Below are 18,661 nucleotides of genomic sequence, written 5' to 3'. Positions count from 1 at the left end.
TTAATATGAATTATTACAGCTAAGCAGATGAAACACAACTTTATGTGTCCGTGTCACCAGACGACTGTAGCCCGACGGACTTACTGTGTCAGTGTCAGGGAGCAAATAAACACCTGGATGAGAAATAATTTTCTACAATTAAACGAATACAAAACTGTAATTATTCTGTTTGGCAGTAAAAAGAAGATTGTCAGTAATAGTAAACCTCTGAAGACTCCGACTCTTAAAACCACCAATCAAGTCCGTAGCCATGGAGTGATAATAGACTCAGATCTGACTTTCAACATCCACATCAAAGCTGTCACCAAATCAGCTTTTTAACATTTGACAAACATCCACAGAATTAAAAGTTTTCTCTCCCAGAAAGACCAGGAGAAACTCATCCATGTGTTCATCTCTAGTAGACTGGATTACTGTAATAGCCTTTTAACAGAACTTTCCAAAAAGAGCATTAAACAGCTGCAGCTCATCCAAATGCTGTTGCTAGAGTTTTAACCAGGAAAAGAGATCTGGACACATCACACCAACTTTAAAGGCTCTACACTGGCTTCCTGTCACTTACAGAATAGATTTTACAAATCCCAGAGCAGTTTAGGCCCGGAATACATTTATTATATGTTCAAAGAACATAAACCCAGCAGGGCCCACTGATCCAAGGACTCAGGTCAGCTAGTCCACACCAGAGTCCTGATTAAACATGGGGAAGCAGCATTTAGCTGTTGTGCTGCAAAAAAAGTGGAACAAACTGCCAGTGGAGATTAAACTTTCACCAAATGTAGAGACTTTTAAATCCAGGTTAAAAACATTTATTTTCTCATGCGCTTATGCATGAAATCTGCACAATATTTTTTTATTTCATTTTTCACTTATCTTGGTTCTAATCATTTTAACGCATTCACTGCCAAAGACGAATTTATGTCTTTTCACAGTCCAGTCATTCAATCCCAGGAATCTATTTATATTTTTTTCAATTTTTGTTCCAAACCTTAGGGCAGGGGTGCCCACACTTTTTCAGCCTGAAAGCTACTTATGACATGACCGAGTCAAAATGATCTACCACCTACTAAAAATGCAAAATACATTATTTATAAATATATTGAGAATTATTTTTACATGTACCGTATATGCCGGTGTGCCTTGCATGACTGCATGAACCTATATAGCACAATACAACAACAAAAATGTTTTGTAATTACCTTACTCTGATGACTTGCACTGAATGGAATCAGCCAGTGCGCATAGTCCGGACAGTAACCTCAAGCAGATTTGCAGCAACAACAATCCGCCCATTCGCTCTATTCGGCGCGTATAAAACAAGTCAACTTTTTTGCACACTATGCTAATGTTAACAATATTGCTGGCTGTGTGTGACTTAGTATGCCCGATGCTGATTGGCTTCCTCGAGGCGAAGTGGCAAAAAAGTTTACTTGTTTTATACGAGCCGAATGGAGCGAATGGGCGGAATTCCAGTGCTCCGCGTCCCACCGCCCCAAATCCATCATTTGCACCACCCAGCATGCAACCGCGCCCGCCCGCACGAACTACATTGACTCCAATTCAAACGCGCCGCCAGAAACACTCCCAACGCAGTTGGTGTGAACGTAGCAATACAGTAGTGAGGACGGATGATAGGCTGGCAATCTGCCCACAATGCCATCGCGATCGACCTGTCGATCACGATCGACGTAATGGGCACCCCTGCCTTAGGGTAAACGAGGGTCTAAAAATGTCTGGCAGTGAAAGAGTTAATCTAATTATTGTACATTATTTAGATTTTTGTAATTCTTAAAGTTTTATGTAAAGCACTTTGAATTATCTTGTGCATGAAATGTGCTATTCAAATAAACGTGCCTTACCTTGCTAAGGGGTCAATAAACAGTACAATTTATGTCCAGTACTATATTTCCAGACTTGCTATTTAAATACTTCTTTTATGCTAAACAATTTATATTTAAAAGTTTGAAAAATTGGTATTTTAACCACAATAAGTAACTCAGGAAAGTCACATTTTTAGGTTTATGTATGGGCGCCTCTCATCTCATCCAACCAGTGAATGGAAGTAGAGGTACCAAGAATAGGAAACTGGCAGACGCTCGTCATGCGTAACTCTTCCTTTCATATGTTTCTCCTTAACGTAACGTAGATTACGGTCTAGGTTTTAGAAGTAACAAGACGGGTTAATGTATTCAAATCATAATCAAAGGTCCAGACTGGTTAGGTTTTATTCGTTTTTTACGGTTTAAGTACAATACAATACAATACAATTGTATTTATGTAGCGCATTTCATAACAGCTTGAAAAATGCCATCTCAAAAAAAACAAAACAATTGGCTCCTGAGTAGGAACATTAGCAATGACGCATAACACTTTAAACTCAATGTCACTTTAAACAGACACCCCCGACGATTGAAAGCATTTGTATGGCGGAGCAGTCAAGACAAAAGCAGAGAATCTAGAGGGGCAAGCATCTGCTGGGTCCCCCACTGAAGACTGCTGCATGTATAATTCACACTGGCCCTCTGCTCTCTTTTCCTGCAGCCATGTAAACGAGCCCAGATGCGGCATATGGAGACCCAAGTGGGAAATGGGAGAGGCTTTAAGAAGGGCAAAAATACGAAATAAGTTGCCACAGGCGGCAGGGCGAATGTCGAGGGGCTGCGTGGGCCGGGAAGCAAGCAAACAAGCTCTCCTTGTTGATTTTACCGCGTGACAAATTGTTATGTACTGCAGGAAAACTTCAAGCCACAGAAATGCCATATTGTACATAATTTTAGAGTTAAACGTAGGGTATGTAATTTTTCAAAATTGTTTTTAATTTAGTGTGCATGACTTTTCCTGGGTTGGAAATATCTTTGAATCTGTATGAATGTACGTGACAACAGGCTCTTCAAGGACAAACCGAGCACCGGCAACAGCAAATTACTGTATGTTTGTTTGCTTGTGCACATACAGTAGGGTGGTGGTATAATCATGAAAGACCAAATTCATTTAGCTATCAATCAACTGACAAAATGGAAAACAAAAAATGGGAGTTAACGGAATATGAACCACTATCACTCACCTGATTTTTGGCATTTGCAGCAGCACATCAGGGAAACATGAAAGACAAAAGAAAAGCAGAGAAGATTAGTTTAATTAAAAAAATATGTATTCAATTTAACCGCCCCGTTATCTTGTGTGTCAAATTGTACTGCTTGAAAGAATAAAATTCAAGAATTTTTTTAAAGGGCATAAATGGGAAATAAACCTCTGCTGGCCTGATTATTTTGTTCTGTTTATCAAAAATTGTACAGTGCATATTATGAAGTTTGCAGTGTAGTAAATATGTTGGCAACAGAGAAAAAAAAAGACAAAAAAAACAACAGAAAAATGAGGTGAGAAAAAAAATCTATGCAACATACTGTAGCTAATTGCTTACCTGTTCGAAAAGGAGTAGGAAGAAGTATAAATGTATCTACTCCTACGCCCATATATTATTTCATTATTAATATCTCAGAATTTGCATCTGTCTATGCATAAAATAAATTACAACACACAATATTCCAATGTACAATAACACATACCAAAGTAACAATACCATATTTAACAATCTATTTGTAGTTATCCATAATATGTTACTAATTTTCAGTGTATCACTAGCGCACACATGTATAATAATTTGCACATTTGTTTTCCAAGTACTTAAAGGGAAGTCAACCCAAACATATTTTTTCAAGCATATGGTCTATGCAAGCACACGGGTTGAAACAAGGCATTCTGATTAATGTTGCATTAATGTTGCATTTGTGGAATAAGAGTTAAGAGTTTTTAGCCATCTGTCGACTGAAAATGACATCACAACTGCTGAGGGCTCAGGTAACGACCAATCACGGCTGACCTGTTTTCTGAAGCTGAGCCGTGATTGGTCATTATTATGTAATTTACAGTCGACAGAAGTGACAAAATGGCCGCCCCCTGAGATGGCTAAAGGGGTGGCTTTTGCTGCTTAACTCATATTCCACAAAAATAACATTCATCAGAATGCTGTGTTTCAACTAGTGGGCCTGCTGGGAACATATTCTTGAAAAAAATATGTTTGGGTTGATTTCCACTTCAAGAATACACCTTAAACCTTTATTATCCATATAACAGTAAACTATTCATATAGTATTTGTACTACTGAATTAGGACCAAAAACTTCATCCTTGGTCTTACTGAACCACAAATTTGCTTTTTTTCTCTTTTTTTTCAAGAGTTTTTCAAGGGTCAATTTAACCCACAACTCAACAGAAGGGTTAATATTGAACATCAGAGCCTGTCAAGGTTGCATTATTCTTCCGGGTGACGGCCGAGAGACAAATGAGCGCACTCCCACTTCAAAACGTCCCACGCATCCACAAATGCCATCACAGTCTGTCGACGTGCTTATCAGGCTTATCAATCATTCGCCATTGGCACCGTCGCAACATTACAAGTGCACCGGCATTGTTCTGTCATAATCTTGCCTCTAACTGCTAATTTTACTAGCAGGCTTTAAGGCTGTAAAGTAACTTCAATAGATAGTAAGAGGAGAGGACACGGCAAACAGATAAAAAACCTCTGTTGGATGATGGCGACACAGTGGCTTCAGTGTGCTTTAAGCACAAAATAAATATACCCAAGGACGGCTAATGCAGGTCGCCAGAGATGATATTTGATAAGGACGATGAAGTAGATGGTAACCTGGGCAGCACACTCCTGTTAAGAGTGGCTAATCCCTGGGATCTGCGCTACTTGAACCGGCAACGCCGCCACTCGTCCTTGTCTTGCAATCACTTTGTTTGGTTAGCTTCAGTGGAACACTGCTGGTTTGACACTGCTTTGATTTTTGTTTTAGCGTAGCATTTCAGTTCTGGTTCTGTGAAAGGTTATTTATCTTTACGAGTCTTGGACATGACATCATAACGTTGGGGCAATTGTAAATTCAAGGTACAGTACTTGCATGCAATCTGGTTGTTTTAGTGAAAAATATGTGTTTTACCCAACTATATTAAGTTTCCTATGAAGAGCCAACATTTTTTTTTTTGGGGGGGGGGTTAAATTCCTGGTTTATTAACGTGTATTCATATAAATTCACTTCACTGGGTTGTTATGTAATGGGTCAAATTAATTTGTGTTAATAATTGTAAAATGCTATTATAAAACAGGCCTTGTTTCTATGCTTTTATTTACATGTAAAATATATTGACCTGACACTGACACGATGGACTGAAGCATTTAACAAATTCAGGAAAAATATGACGCTAAAGTCTGTATCCTAACATCGGGCTTAAGTTCAGGTACACAGTTAAGTTGTTTTGGGAATATATTAACATTTTTTTTACATGCAATTGTCAGTAAAAAAATAAAGTGTTTATTGTTCCTACGTCTTTACAGCAGCCATGTGAAATTTTACACATGAAAGGCAAATAAGATAATTTGTTTTAAAACCATCAAAATAGGAGTCACCAATGTCCAGGAAAGGCTAGTTTTAGACTTTTGAGGTCCCACTGTTATTTATGAGGTAATTCAGAAGTATTTATGAACATAAGCAGCACTGCAGTGTTGTTGGATGCACAGATTAGCATGATTTCATGAGCTAAAGTGTTCTTGGTGTGCTGTTTGTTTTTCCTAGTATGTTTTCATCAAAGAACTTCAGAGACATTCTTTAGACACTTGGGACCTGCTCAAACTGTCTCCTTTAAGCCAAATGTAAATGTCTTCAGATCTCGCAATGTGCATGATTCACAAAGAAGGTCTTGGTTTGATCTGGACCAAGCTATTTTGCATCATACAGACCTGTATCTTGCATTTGAAGCTTCCCACTTGCGATTGCGTCACATTGGATGCATGACTGGTAAGGGGGATCCAAATAACACCCCTTGTTGGCCACATGACCTTGCTCAACCTAAGTTTGGAGAGCCAGGCAGAGGTAGCGACCTCATAAAAAAAAGGGGGAAATGGGTCCAGCTGCGGAAAAACATTGCCTAGCCTGGGAGGAACCTCGGGAACGGTCAAAAGGCCTTCCTTCCATGACCAAAGTCAAACAAGAGCTCCATGTTGTTTTCATGTAGACAAGATCCACTGTTAAAACCCGACAGAGAATCAAGACAATACGCAAACACGCATGCATACCTTAAGCTCCCTCCTCTGACATAAGACGATGGTCTCTGGGGATGGGAGCGGTGAGGTTGACGCCAGTGAGGTGTGAAGCCTGTGATGGGATCACCGGGAAGCCATGGCCTCTTTCATCCAATTACTCAACGATCCAGCCTAGGCCTAATCTCCTTCCCCGAGAGCACCGAGGGTCGGAATCCAAGCAGAAAACAGCAGGTCGCCCGCCGGGCCACGCGAGCTAATTCCGGGGTCACTGAAGTGTGTTCGCTCCATCGCTTTTATACATACTAATACAGGCCTGTGTCTCGCTTATTACACCTCAAGAAAGCACATTTTATGGATCGACTTTTATAGTGAATAGAAAAATACAATTTGGGTGTAAAAATCTGCCCGTTTGATAGGAGAATTTGCTTCAGGATCGAGTGAGTGTTTCAAACAGAAAGTTCCTAACAGTGTTCCTTCCATTTGTTAACTTCACATTATTAACTTCTTTTAACTGGTGATGGTTGACTCCAATCCAATAGTTTTGGTGTGTTCATCTAATTCTTAAAAAGACCAACACAGATTAGGGAATGCACATCGACCCGTCCGTCCGTCCATCCATCATCTTCTATTTCGCTTATCCCAACTTCAGGCGCGAGGCTGGGTACACCCTGGACTGGTTGCCATGAAGACAAACATGACAGACAGACATTTACAATCTCTTGTGAAGCTACCATTGCATGTTTTTGGAAACATGCCAAACTACCTGAACAAAACGCGTATCATGGATGGCCTTTGTAGAATGTAAAACAGCAAGTACATATGTAAGACGGTGGCTCCAATCCAAGTCGGGTCAGCATCGCTTTGCTTGTGCATCTGTCATCATCTATCCGTTAGCGACGTAATGAGAATTAACACCTCAAAAAACAGTGCGTTATTTCCTTAAGTTATTCAGGATGGAAAATGACTGATGGCTCTAAAGGCACTACTAAAAATACTGAACGGCCCACAGGCCTGCCTTTGATCCCTGGGCTGGAATTCAATTGATTGTAACGCTTTCAGACAGCTTCCTCTGTGTCCTTCAGATCGCAAGCAATGGTTTCATCAGGCTCTCATTGCACGGCTCTGCCCGGAGCCATCTGCATGGAACCCCCACACCACCCTCACCCCATCCGCCAGTTTCTTGATCCAGCTCAACAAACAACCAAAGAGTGGGGTTGTCCCATTAAGTCTGTTGATGTTTGAAAAACCTGTTAATGGCTGATTCACATAATGTAACATTCTTGCATTCTGAATGGACTAAAGATTGTAACATTCTGACTAGGCGGTAATGAATTCTTGATTTTCGAGCCGTGGCAGCAGGGTTTAATTTACTGTTCAACTAGATTGGTACTCAGTAGAGCATAGACCCTCTCTCCGCCTCCCACACAGGTCAAACAATCCTAATTTGGATCAGCTCTCTTGCTATTGCTCCATATGTTGGAATTTGGTCACCAAGAGTTAGGCAGTTTTCATTGAGAGTTTAAGGAATATCAAGGAACATAAACATAAAAAAAAATGTCCAATCGTGTCAGAACAAGAGTGTGGAGTTCACCAAAATGTGATTTATTTCTTTATGTTTTGAATCACTATTTCTGATACTATACTATCTATGCATATAGAATCGTTCTTCTATGTAAGCCTGGAAACTAAAAAAAAGACAAAAAAAAAAAGGAATAAATGAGGAAATCTTTAATTCCAAGTTGAAATCTCCCCGCGAATGATGTAAGCTACAGGTTTGATGCCAGTGTTGTAAAACAGAGACACATGTTGCATATTGGATGGATGTAGCTCATATTTCCCAAGCCGAATGTCTCACTTCTTTAGTAGGGATGTAATGGTACGCTAAATCACATTTCGGTTCGGTTCGGTTTCTTGAAAACTTCGGTTCTGTATATTTTTGTTACAAAAGACAGATATTTTTTTTTAAATATGTTTATTTTGAAAAGGTGACTAGTTAATGGTAAAAAAAAATGTGAAAAAAAATAAAAGCGAACCATTCGGGTGACATTCTAAGAAATCACACCAGAATGAAAAATACACTAACAATAAAGATCTCTTAATTTTGTAAATTATTAAGACACTGAAATCTTTAAACACTCAGCAGCAACAGCCTATGGCTGTGACACATCTAAGTATTCAAGTTAAAGACAAGTTGTCATTACAGTACATATACACTTTTTGTGATGAAAAAAATACATACAATAACAGTTACAATTATTGCTAACTGTATTAAAACTATTTTTATAATGAAACACAGTAACTTTAAAGTCGTTATGAAATGATTTACACTTTTTAGGCATTGAAATCTTTGAATGTTCAACAGCATATTTAACGAATTGGGTTATCTGTGTTGTGGACGGATTTGTGTTTTGCTGAGTTGTGATGTTTCCGAGGTTCATGAATGCATCGTACGGCTAGCGAGAGAAGCAGCAGAGAACGAAGGAGAAAGCTGTTGTACTTTGTTTTTGGCTAAAAATACTGCTTGCTTCCTCGTCTAACATTCAAAGTCGGATATTCGTTATTATGTTAAACGTGTTACCTGCAACATAGCCTCCGATCTCATCTAGCAATGTTGGCACACAACTTTGGGTCTTATACACGTACCTTTCCCCATCGGCGATTTTAACAGGAAAGCTAAAATGTTCCCAAACAGGAGACTGCAGTGTTCGGGGGACCTTCGAGCTCTGGCTTGTTTGCATATGCCATTATAATGCCATTTATCCCTGCATTTATCATTTATCACGGCTTCTGGCGTCCTGGCTCCTCGTTAGTGGCGCCGCCCTCCTCTCCCGCATAAAACAGTCAATAGCGCCCGTGCGTAAACTCGCACTAATAAATGGACCGAACCGAACATGCCATACCGAAACGTATTAATACACCCACGTGTACAGTTACACCCCTGTTCTTTAGAGTCAGTTTCAGCTCAGTGATGGTGAGAGTGTGAGTGTGAATAGTTGCATATAGTAACCCAAAGTGAGCTGTGGTACACGATAGGGATAGACCGATATCGATTTTCCAGGGCCGATACCGATACGCAGCAAATTAATGGCTAGTTGGGAGTTATCCTGCGAGCTAACTACTAGCGGGGCGAGGCAGTTTTATTTATACAGCACATTTAATACACAAGGTAACTTGATGTGTTAATTAAAATTGCTCTAAATTCAAGTGATTCACACTTAAGGCATGTGTAGAGTGACTGATAGTGAGCAGAGCTGCTGCTTCACTTGTGTTTATATAATGTTACGGGCTCATAGTAATGTTACAAGTAGTTTTGAGTTGTAGCAAGAGATTTACTGTATTACAATTTTGCCAACGTCTGTAGCCTTAACTTACCTTCGGTCACTGGACCGTTTGCAATATTTTCTCCTCTTACCGTGCGTGCGTGAGACTTGAAACGCACTGCTCTTGCCCAACTCTCAACGCAACAAGCAGCTTTGACTGCTGATTGGCTGTTACCCACTGCACGAGCAACCAATCAGATCTGCTGGGGCGGGTCAATGCCGGACACAGTCACAGCCTCAGAAGACAGCAGAAAGAGATGTGCGCTGCGGCTATATAAATAACAGAGTTTTTAATTGATCGCATATCGGCCACCAAATTAATAAAAAAGGCCGATGCAATAATCGCCAAAATGCCAAATATCGGCCCCAATAATTGGCCCGATCTCTAGTACACGGTACAGAAAATGCATGAATACATGGTGAGGGAGAATCTGTATCGAAGTGTAATAATATCAAACACATTGTCAAAAAGCTAAGACTAGGAAAAGAATGAACTAAAACAAAAGAGAATACCACTTTACACTAAACAATAGCGATAATGTGATTGCGCTGTGACTCCAGAAAAACTCTAAAACTTCCTTCTGACTTTCAGTTTTTAGTCTGAGACCGTTAAAATTGTTAAATGTAAGCCCAACTTTAGACAAAAAACTATTGGAGACCAACACCGCCTTAATGAGAGTGTGGTGGTTCACTCGCCCAATTACGGTGCAGACAATGTGAGTTCAGTTCCCACTTTTTTTTCTTTTTTTACACAAATATTTACCAAGTTTTTTTTTTTTTTTTTTTTTTTTTTTTACAAAAATATATACTGTCATTACTGATTGACTTTACGTCTACGTTAGCATAGGTTAACGATAGAGTATACCATGCTAAGACTTACAATCAAATTATGGTTACGTTCTCGCCATGGGAACGAAGGCCCTGTCATACACCAAGAACTAGGGCTGAACGATAACTGCTTCAAACAGAGACTGAGGGCTTAGTGGTATGGCTTGAAATACATATCATGGTATTATTTGAATCTTTTGGTCCTAATGGTGAGTGTAAAAAAACACAATGAGAATATTTGTGATTGGGTTATTTAAGCCGTTGGCAAGTTGCGGCCGGTGTTAGAGCGTGTGCTAAATTGCTAATGTAGCCCTCGCCTTATTTTTTTTGTCTAGATGCGTGTTAATTGTAATACAACATTTCTGTTCATAACTTCTGGATCACCACCCTTACGCGGTTCTAGTCAGGGTTCAGTAAAAACTCTACTGTACACCTAAGCAATTACCGACACCCACTGAAAACGTTTTTTGTAGATGCCACAAGATGGCCACAGTTTTTTTTTTTTCTAGTAGACAAGGCTATGGTCTGACCGTATGAAGCTTGTCTCTTCACTTCAGCATAGTTCTCAAGATGCTACAAGATGGCAATCATTTTAAATGAATACCACCAAAACAATTCTTAGTGAATAACAGAAGACAGGTTTCTAAAAAACAAAAAAGATATCCACGTACAGTTGAATTCCAAACTGTGATTATGCGGGGCTTTACAGTTGACGTCCTGGTACAATTCTGTGGCGAACACATGTGGCATCAACACAGTGCACAAACAACAAAACAGCAATGACGCTATCCCTGGCAGAGTCCAAGGCGACTACAGCCAGCCGGCCAGCCTAAATGCCATCACCGCAACAGTTCACCCTCAAGGGCAAACATGCAGCGTATTTCTTACCCTGGCCATACTGTCACAAGCCCAGAGCATCTGTTCCTCATCCTGTGGCTGACCCTCACATCTGGTGTCAAGGCTACCAACAGGCCCGGCAACAAAGACTTCATCTCAAACCCAGTCAATAGGATAGTCCTGCCCCCCCCCCCCCCCCCCCCCCAACATACAGTCATTCCACTGTAGCCAAAGGGGAACGTTGACCTCCATCATTCTCGGGCTGAGCACCTGTCTGCCACGTATCCGAGGGTGCTACCCTCATGCTCTAAGGTGAAACAATATATTTCCTTTTATGGCAGATCTTAAGGACTCCTGCACCACGCCTCTGACACTAAATTACTCTGCACGGAATCACCCGGGTTGCCATTAGCCGTTTTTTCAATCTGCCTGCCTTCAGCATGACGAGCCCCGCGGCCATTGAGGATGGTAATAATGGTGTGTACTTTCCACAACATACACTACCCCCCTGCCGCCACCCCAATCTGATACATGCCACAATACTATTCAACATCAGTTGTGCTGTCTTTGTGCGGATTCGGCATGCACCGGATTGACTCGTGCGGAGGGTGGAGGTTGCCTTTGAGAGGTAATCCTCAAATCTTGACAACCCCCCCATTTCAGTCTCTGAGCAGACACCCTCATCCATTAGCGACAGAGAGGGGCGGACACCCTGTAAATTATAGACGAGCCCCACCGCGTGAACAAAGGCGCGTCCATGCTGTAATCACCCACTGCATCTGCATTCCTCTGTGAGCATTTTCCAAGATTAATAACAACATTTGGTTTATTAGCTAAACAAAAGGCATTAAAGGCATTTCCTGTTTAAAGAAAACGTGTCATTTGGAACTCTCACCAGGTGTCTTAAAAGCTTTCTGACATTCTTCCATCAAAACAACAAAAAATCGCCAATACCGAGTAAGGCTCTTGGTACCATGAAGAGCGATGGTGGAACTAGGGTGCTATGACAACGCTAGGGCTACTCAGAATTGCCATCATAACCCATTTTCCAACACCTCTAGCGACTGTTTTTCAAAAAGTGACAAGCACCAAAACTGGTGACTGTGTTAATGGAGGTTCTGAGACTTGTTCAGAGGAGGAAATGTCCTGACTAACAAATGAATGGGGATTGTGTAAAGCCACCCCTATTTTACCCATACCCCCATCCCTATAAGGAAAGCAGCCACAAAGATTTCATTGCATTTTCCCTAATGGAGTCCGAGCAACCAAACTATACTCAACACAACTACTCCTCCAACCACTACAGCTCAATACTTAAGCAAAACATTTGAGTATGTGCCGCTAATCCCTGCATTACACTGACATTTTTTGGCCTGCCAAAGAAAAAAATGTAACAGGATGGTTACCATACGAATGACAAACAGGGCGGTTTCTGTGCACTTTTTAAACAGCAGTTAAGACAGTTACGGCTGACCTTAGCGGACCAGAAGATAGATTGGCCCGTTTGCACAAAAGCAGCGTTTATGAGAACAATGAGTCTAAATCATCCGCTCATGGAAAATGAATGGCGATAATTAACATTCCCCTCTCTCAGCATCCTTTCCCATTAAACTTGCATTAATGAAAGCACCAGATAAAGACGTGAAATATCCTCTGTCACCCCAATTCTCATTTTCAGAATGAGGCGATTCTTAAAAGGTGCCATTACTGATTATCCTACTTTTTTTGTACGCAGTCCAGATGATGGGATTGAGCGCTCTAGGCTCAAGCTGGAGTCTGGTTCTGAGTATCTGTCGGGTTTAGTCCCAGACTGTGACCAATAGATTGTCTCCAAAGAGAAAATTGAATTTAGGATGAGGCAAAAAATGAGTGGGTTTTCAAAGGTAACACAGCATGAAGCCTCCTTGCAGCCTCTTTCCCCAATACTTCATCTTTGTAGTCTTTCTTTCCACGCTCATCCATGAGCCCCGTGACTGGCCAGGTGAAGCTGCGTTGCGAATGCCTCCCGCTTGAAATGAGATGCCTTTACACCCTCCTATATTCCCTCAAGATGGGCTTCTGTCTAATCCTCAAACACTGTCTACGTGTTCATCCATTAGCAGCCTGGCCTGGAGGCCTTTACACCGCCTCCGCCTCCCCCACCACCACCGCTACTCCACCCCTTCCCCCACAAGCCCTCCAACCTCTCCATGGAGAAGATCGGGTTAATATTATATTGGTGAGGGGAGACATTTCTTATTTATTGAAAGGCATCCTAGCATGAAAGAGTGTTTGCGGGGCAGCCCCAGTGAATTACCTGACCCCGTCTTTGCCTTCTATCCCATCATGGAGGCCCTGCCAATAACTACCTGGAGAGACAACGGCTTTCCTAAGCCTCTGCCTGCCTTGTAGCAAACAAAGCTAACCTGATTATTTACAGGTTTCTTGCACTGGATGCACGGCAAAACGCCTCCCTGCTGAAAAGCCTCACCTTCTTCCCCTTTGTTGCGGCTTGTCCGAGTTGAGTTGATGTTCACACCTATTATACTTCCACTTTAAGAAAGATACCAAATAAGAAAATAAAAATGCAAAGAATAAGAAGACGTTTATTTGACCTGCAATGTTCAAGGACTGCCAATGTCACCGCAATAAATAAAATTGTTTTGAAATAACAGATTCAATGGTCATTGTCACACAATGACAAGAAGCACTTCATTGGATGAGAGTGAAGTCACCAAGAAGAAGGACAAAGGGGACGTCGAGGCGGGAAGTAATCAACGCAAACACACTGATAAGCGAGTCAAATTCAAGAGAGACAGCTGCACATCATCATGAGTGCACAAAATAGAGACAATCTTGTCAAGTGTGCTAATCATGAACAAACTCCAACAGCCTTACTAAGTGCTGCCAATGGAAGAAGTTGCCATACCGTCTTCATTTTAATGGAACATCTGAACACAAATACGAGATTCCAATACAGCAAGCACAATTTACGATATTGAAGCCTAGTACCGTAATTTCCCATGATTAATATGCATCCCCTCAAAAAAAGATCTCAAATGTTCCCCTGTATTGTACAAGGGTCAGTAAAAGAATATGAAAAAAAAATCACATTTAATAGACGTTTACCAGTTTACGAGGTTGTAAAAAAACAAAAATAAGCATACAGCACATACATTCCAACATCATATTGAATGTATTCAATAAACTACATTGTCCCATATAATTGCGGACATTTCCTGTTTCCGGTGTGGTCGCAGCAGTACAGCTAATTAAGAGTTAGTTAGTTGCCTTATAACTCCTTATTATTAACCTCACTGATGTTTTCCTCTGTACTGGTTTCATGACAAAAAGTAAGTACATGTTCTGTGCCCGTATCCTGCTGCTAGTCCCTAAGATGTATCAATTCACCATATTAGCCTACTGTAGAGTCACCTAATGGTGTAACGATTTTTGCTCCTTGCAAAGTTACTGTGGGAGGGTGTGGAATTTATGTTAAAATATAAATCGGCTTTACGTAACTCTACTTACTGTAATTATTTTTTATGGCAACTAAATGATGTCAAAACACAGTTTGTTCTTAAGATCCTACATGCTTAGTGAAAACCAAAACAGTATTTTAGTGCAGCATATCTGTAGGCAAGGTAGTGCAGGGCTCCGGATTAACTTTTTGTACTGGTCCTTAACCTGAATTAGTATTTTTGTTGCGAAAGATCATGTGATAAAGACTGGCATTCTCGATTGGCCCTACATCTGCAATTCAAATGTTAAATCACCGTATCCTCAACTCCTTTACGGCATCACCCTGCATGGCGGAAAATCATCGGCGAGGAAAGAAAAACATCTCCGGGAGTGCTTTCACACTCTACGCTAATTAGGAGCTGTTGAGGATTTGCATTTTGCACAGAGTAAGACCTCGGGATATCCTACTATCAAAGCACTACTTCGAGGTTTTTCACTGTTTGCACCAATTCAATTGCAATGTTGATAGCTGCAAGGGGGCATTATCTATTTTATTAATTGGCCTCTTCTTGCTAGTGGGGATGTTGATGCTTTGGCTACAAAGATGCACGGATATTCACAGCCTGGTAATTGATTGTGCCGATTCCTGGCTGATAACTATCACGTTGCAGGCGAGTCAGGTTAGCAAATGGGCAGTGCTTGAGATAATGGCTCAGAGGTCGGTGGGGGCAGGGAGACCAGCATATAGCCCATGACCCATATACTTTACACCCCTTTTGACTGAGCCGCAGGCCAAAATCAATTATGGAATATTCAGGTGGACTGATAAGCAAAGTGTGGTTCATTGATAGAAAGGAAAAGGATGTTGCCGTTTTATTGCAAATAGCAACAGCAAGAAAAGAAGACACGTGCTTCATGTTGTGTGTGCGCAGTTACGGGAGGACTCCATCATGTATATTTGATACAAAAGCATTCTTCCAGTGTGTTACGCAGACTGCACCACATATGTGTTGGAAAAGTGGCAACAACCGGTGTGGGGATGATAGACTACAGCATAAAAAAAAATCAAATCTTATATTGATTATGGCATCTTTTCATTATTCAAAATCAGCTCATAAGTGCTGCGAATGAAGTCTCAAAATTAATCAAACAAAATTAAATAACTACGTACATACAATTATATAACTATAATGTTTAATTATATCAAATTGGAAAACAAAATACAGAAATGGGTGCACATGAAGTCCATGCATCACCGCAGAACGAGCTGTCAAGTTTGTGCTTTGTCAGTTCTGTCCAAACGGATGAAAACTTACTTAGGATGAGAAACAGATTGAATGTAGCTTCAGGTAAATAAACCTCTGCGTTGGTCTCACTTGACAAAGCGATTACGATATTAAACCCTCGCAAGTATAATCACCTGACTCTTAAACACACAATCGCATCCTACGGTCGCAGCAAATTGGGGAATGAGAGCGTTGCTGTTGTTTTTTACACCACTGATATGCCACAAGTGCGGACAACCAGGAAAGAAGTACACTCCCACTTTCATCAAATGGTTCAATCCAAAGCCTTCAAGCAAAAGAGGTCGTTGTAAATTATTTACAATGATCAATATTGACACAAGCCTCACATTTTATTGCACTAAATTTTTCACTATGTTGCAGACGTGGAATCGTGCCATACAAAATTACTGGAATTCATTCAGTTGGCCTCATTATGAAGGCTTGTACGCACACACATACACAAACACAGACACACTGTACAGGCACCCACACACATCCTCAATGAAGAAATACAGCAGAGGAAATTTGGAAAGGACTATGAATGGCACCCGCTGCATACCTCAAGGTGAAAGAATATAAAATTTAAAATTAAAAAAATAATAATAATATTCATTATCATAATGATAATCATAATACAATACAATACAATACAATTTTTATAGCGTATTTCATAACAGCTAGAGCTATAACATTAAATTAAATAACTAAATTAAAAACAAATAATGAAATTAAATTCAGACCTTTTCATACATCTTATCCTTATATAGTCCATGTGGATTGGTAAAACTGAATTTTTCTAACTTTTCAGGGGGCGCTACAAAACATTTGTTGTCAGCCCTCTTGAGTGAAAGTCTATCGTTGTGCTCTATTCCTTTCCCATACCCTTTTATGGTACTTTTACAGTCCTAAACCACAGATCCAGGCCACCCAAAGAGTTTGTAGACAAAAGGATTGGTTGCCATTTAATAAACACAAATGAGCATTAGGAGGCATAATGCTAAATTACACAGCTATTTCTTTTTGCGTGGTGACATACGGCTCTCCATGTTATTCTGCCTTACCTGCTGGGAATGAATAAAGGAATCAAAGCGGGGCCTTTAATGGAAGTCGACACGACGGGTGGGGGGAGAACTTGGCGTCACCGGAGACAACGTGGCAAATTAGTTCGATAATTAAATTTGGACTTCATTAGGGAAAGCGGCGAGTAATAACCGGCACAGTCGGACCTGCGTCTACATCTCTATTGGGCCGTCATGATGAGAGGGTGCTTGTCGGGGACACGTTGTCATGCAATCTTGATGACGGCCTGTAGTTTGGCTTCACACAATAAAAGTAGTCATTGGACTACAGGGGTGTGCGTGCGTCCCTGTGTGTTGAATCTTGCAGTGTGAGCCTCCAGCTGCTGATGCCACGGCCCCCACCTTCATGCTCACTGATCCAGGTAATTACTCGGTCCATCTGACCCTCACCCAACACACACACGATTCCACCACCAGCGGCACACTGTCAACAGTCATATAGTGACTTTTTTCTCCATAACTATGATAAAGGTCTTTTAAGCATTTTTAACTCTTTTTTTTTTTATATTAATATGCCACCTTTTTGTATACTTTGCTTTTAAATCTCTTTCAAGATTTTGTTTGTCAATACTTTTAAATGTTGTACTTGTAATTATGTGAAGCACATTGAGTTACCTCGTGTATGAAATACACTATAGAAATAAAGCAGCCTTGCCTTGCCTATTTGAGAAACTACAGAAGACGTGCCGAACTGGAAGAAGCCTCATTGTAAGATATGGAGGAGGGTGGCACCAATCAGTGTAAGCTGTCCAGGTGTTGTGTTACGTGAAAGGCTTCCGTCTTCACCTGAGCTGCGGGAGACCCTCGCCTTCTGTTTGCGACGTCCAGGTGCGCACGCTCACCAGCCCACAGGGGCCACGTTGAGACGCTACCGTCTTAATTTCATTCCCCACTTTGGACGGGATCTGTCGAGCAGTCCTCCCCCAGGAAAAGAAGATGAGCAAAACGCATTACGGCCCACCGTGGTGGGGGTTGAGTGGCTAGATTTACCTTCTCTTTTACAAATGATATTAAATCAGGAAAAAGGAAAGTCTGTCAGCTGTGAAATTACAGCTTCTCTCTTGTTTCTACAGAAGGAGAAAAAGCGGGAGAGGACGGCGGCAGGGCTCAGCAAGGCTCCCGTCTTTGCTGGAGGAGGACAATCTCGCCAAGGTTGATTGTGTGCAAACCACGCCACCCCCCCCCGTCCTCGCCCCCATCCCCTGATGATGACGGCCACCAAGGCCGTCAGAGGGTCACAACCTTCCCCTCCGAGCTCACCTCCAGGGTCACTTGACTCCAAATGTCTTTCTTTTTATTTACTCGCGCCGACAGCTTTATGTTAGAAGCGATTATTGTTGATTACCTCGATCAAGAGTCAAAGTGAGATCTACTGTTTATTGATATGTTGAGTTGAAATACTGTAAGTATACATTTAATGGTAAAGTCCTGTATGACAATTACAAACTCAATTTTATTAAAAAAATAATAGTAATATAATAAAAAAGAAGACTGAAAATCAACAAACACAAATTTTGTCCTTCAATATTTGGTTATTGAACTTTTCTTTTTAGAAATAAAAATCACACCATTAGGAGTTATATGCTTTCCACTGCAAAGCCACAAATTGATCTTTTATGTTTTTTAGAACAGACAAGATTTATGTTCGTAGTGATTATTGTTGATTACCTCTGCCAAGCATGAAAGCCAGAGGTACTCTTTGCTGGTATAGTATATTATGCTTTTGTGATAATGTTATAGTCTGTCACCTCCAAACATCTTTTCACAATGA

General features: G+C 40.9%; 1 protein-coding gene across 7 annotated transcripts in view; it reads right to left on the bottom strand.

The window, feature by feature from the left end:
* Positions 1–18,661, bottom strand: part of robo2 (roundabout, axon guidance receptor, homolog 2 (Drosophila)) — a 372,150-nt gene that overhangs the window by 144,343 nt on the left and 209,146 nt on the right. Inside the window, exon 1 of one of the 7 annotated variants that reach the window (XM_086035304.1) lies at positions 3,062–3,171. The exons of the other annotated variants lie outside the window; for them this stretch is intronic. Within the exon in view, the coding sequence (XP_085891430.1) occupies positions 3,062–3,089 (28 nt within the window). The 5' untranslated portion in view covers positions 3,090–3,171. Of the gene's footprint in view, positions 1–3,061; positions 3,172–18,661 lie in introns of those variants that run through there. 7 annotated transcript variants of the gene reach the window in all.

The sequence above is a fragment of the Filicampus tigris genome, chromosome 7 (genome assembly GCF_054856515.1).
Source record: "Filicampus tigris isolate MCC_2025a chromosome 7, RoL_Ftig_1.0, whole genome shotgun sequence".
Taxonomy (NCBI): domain Eukaryota; kingdom Metazoa; phylum Chordata; class Actinopteri; order Syngnathiformes; family Syngnathidae; genus Filicampus; species Filicampus tigris.
The sequence above is the reverse complement of the archived record's forward strand: the minus strand, read 5'-3'. Positions and strand labels throughout refer to the sequence as shown.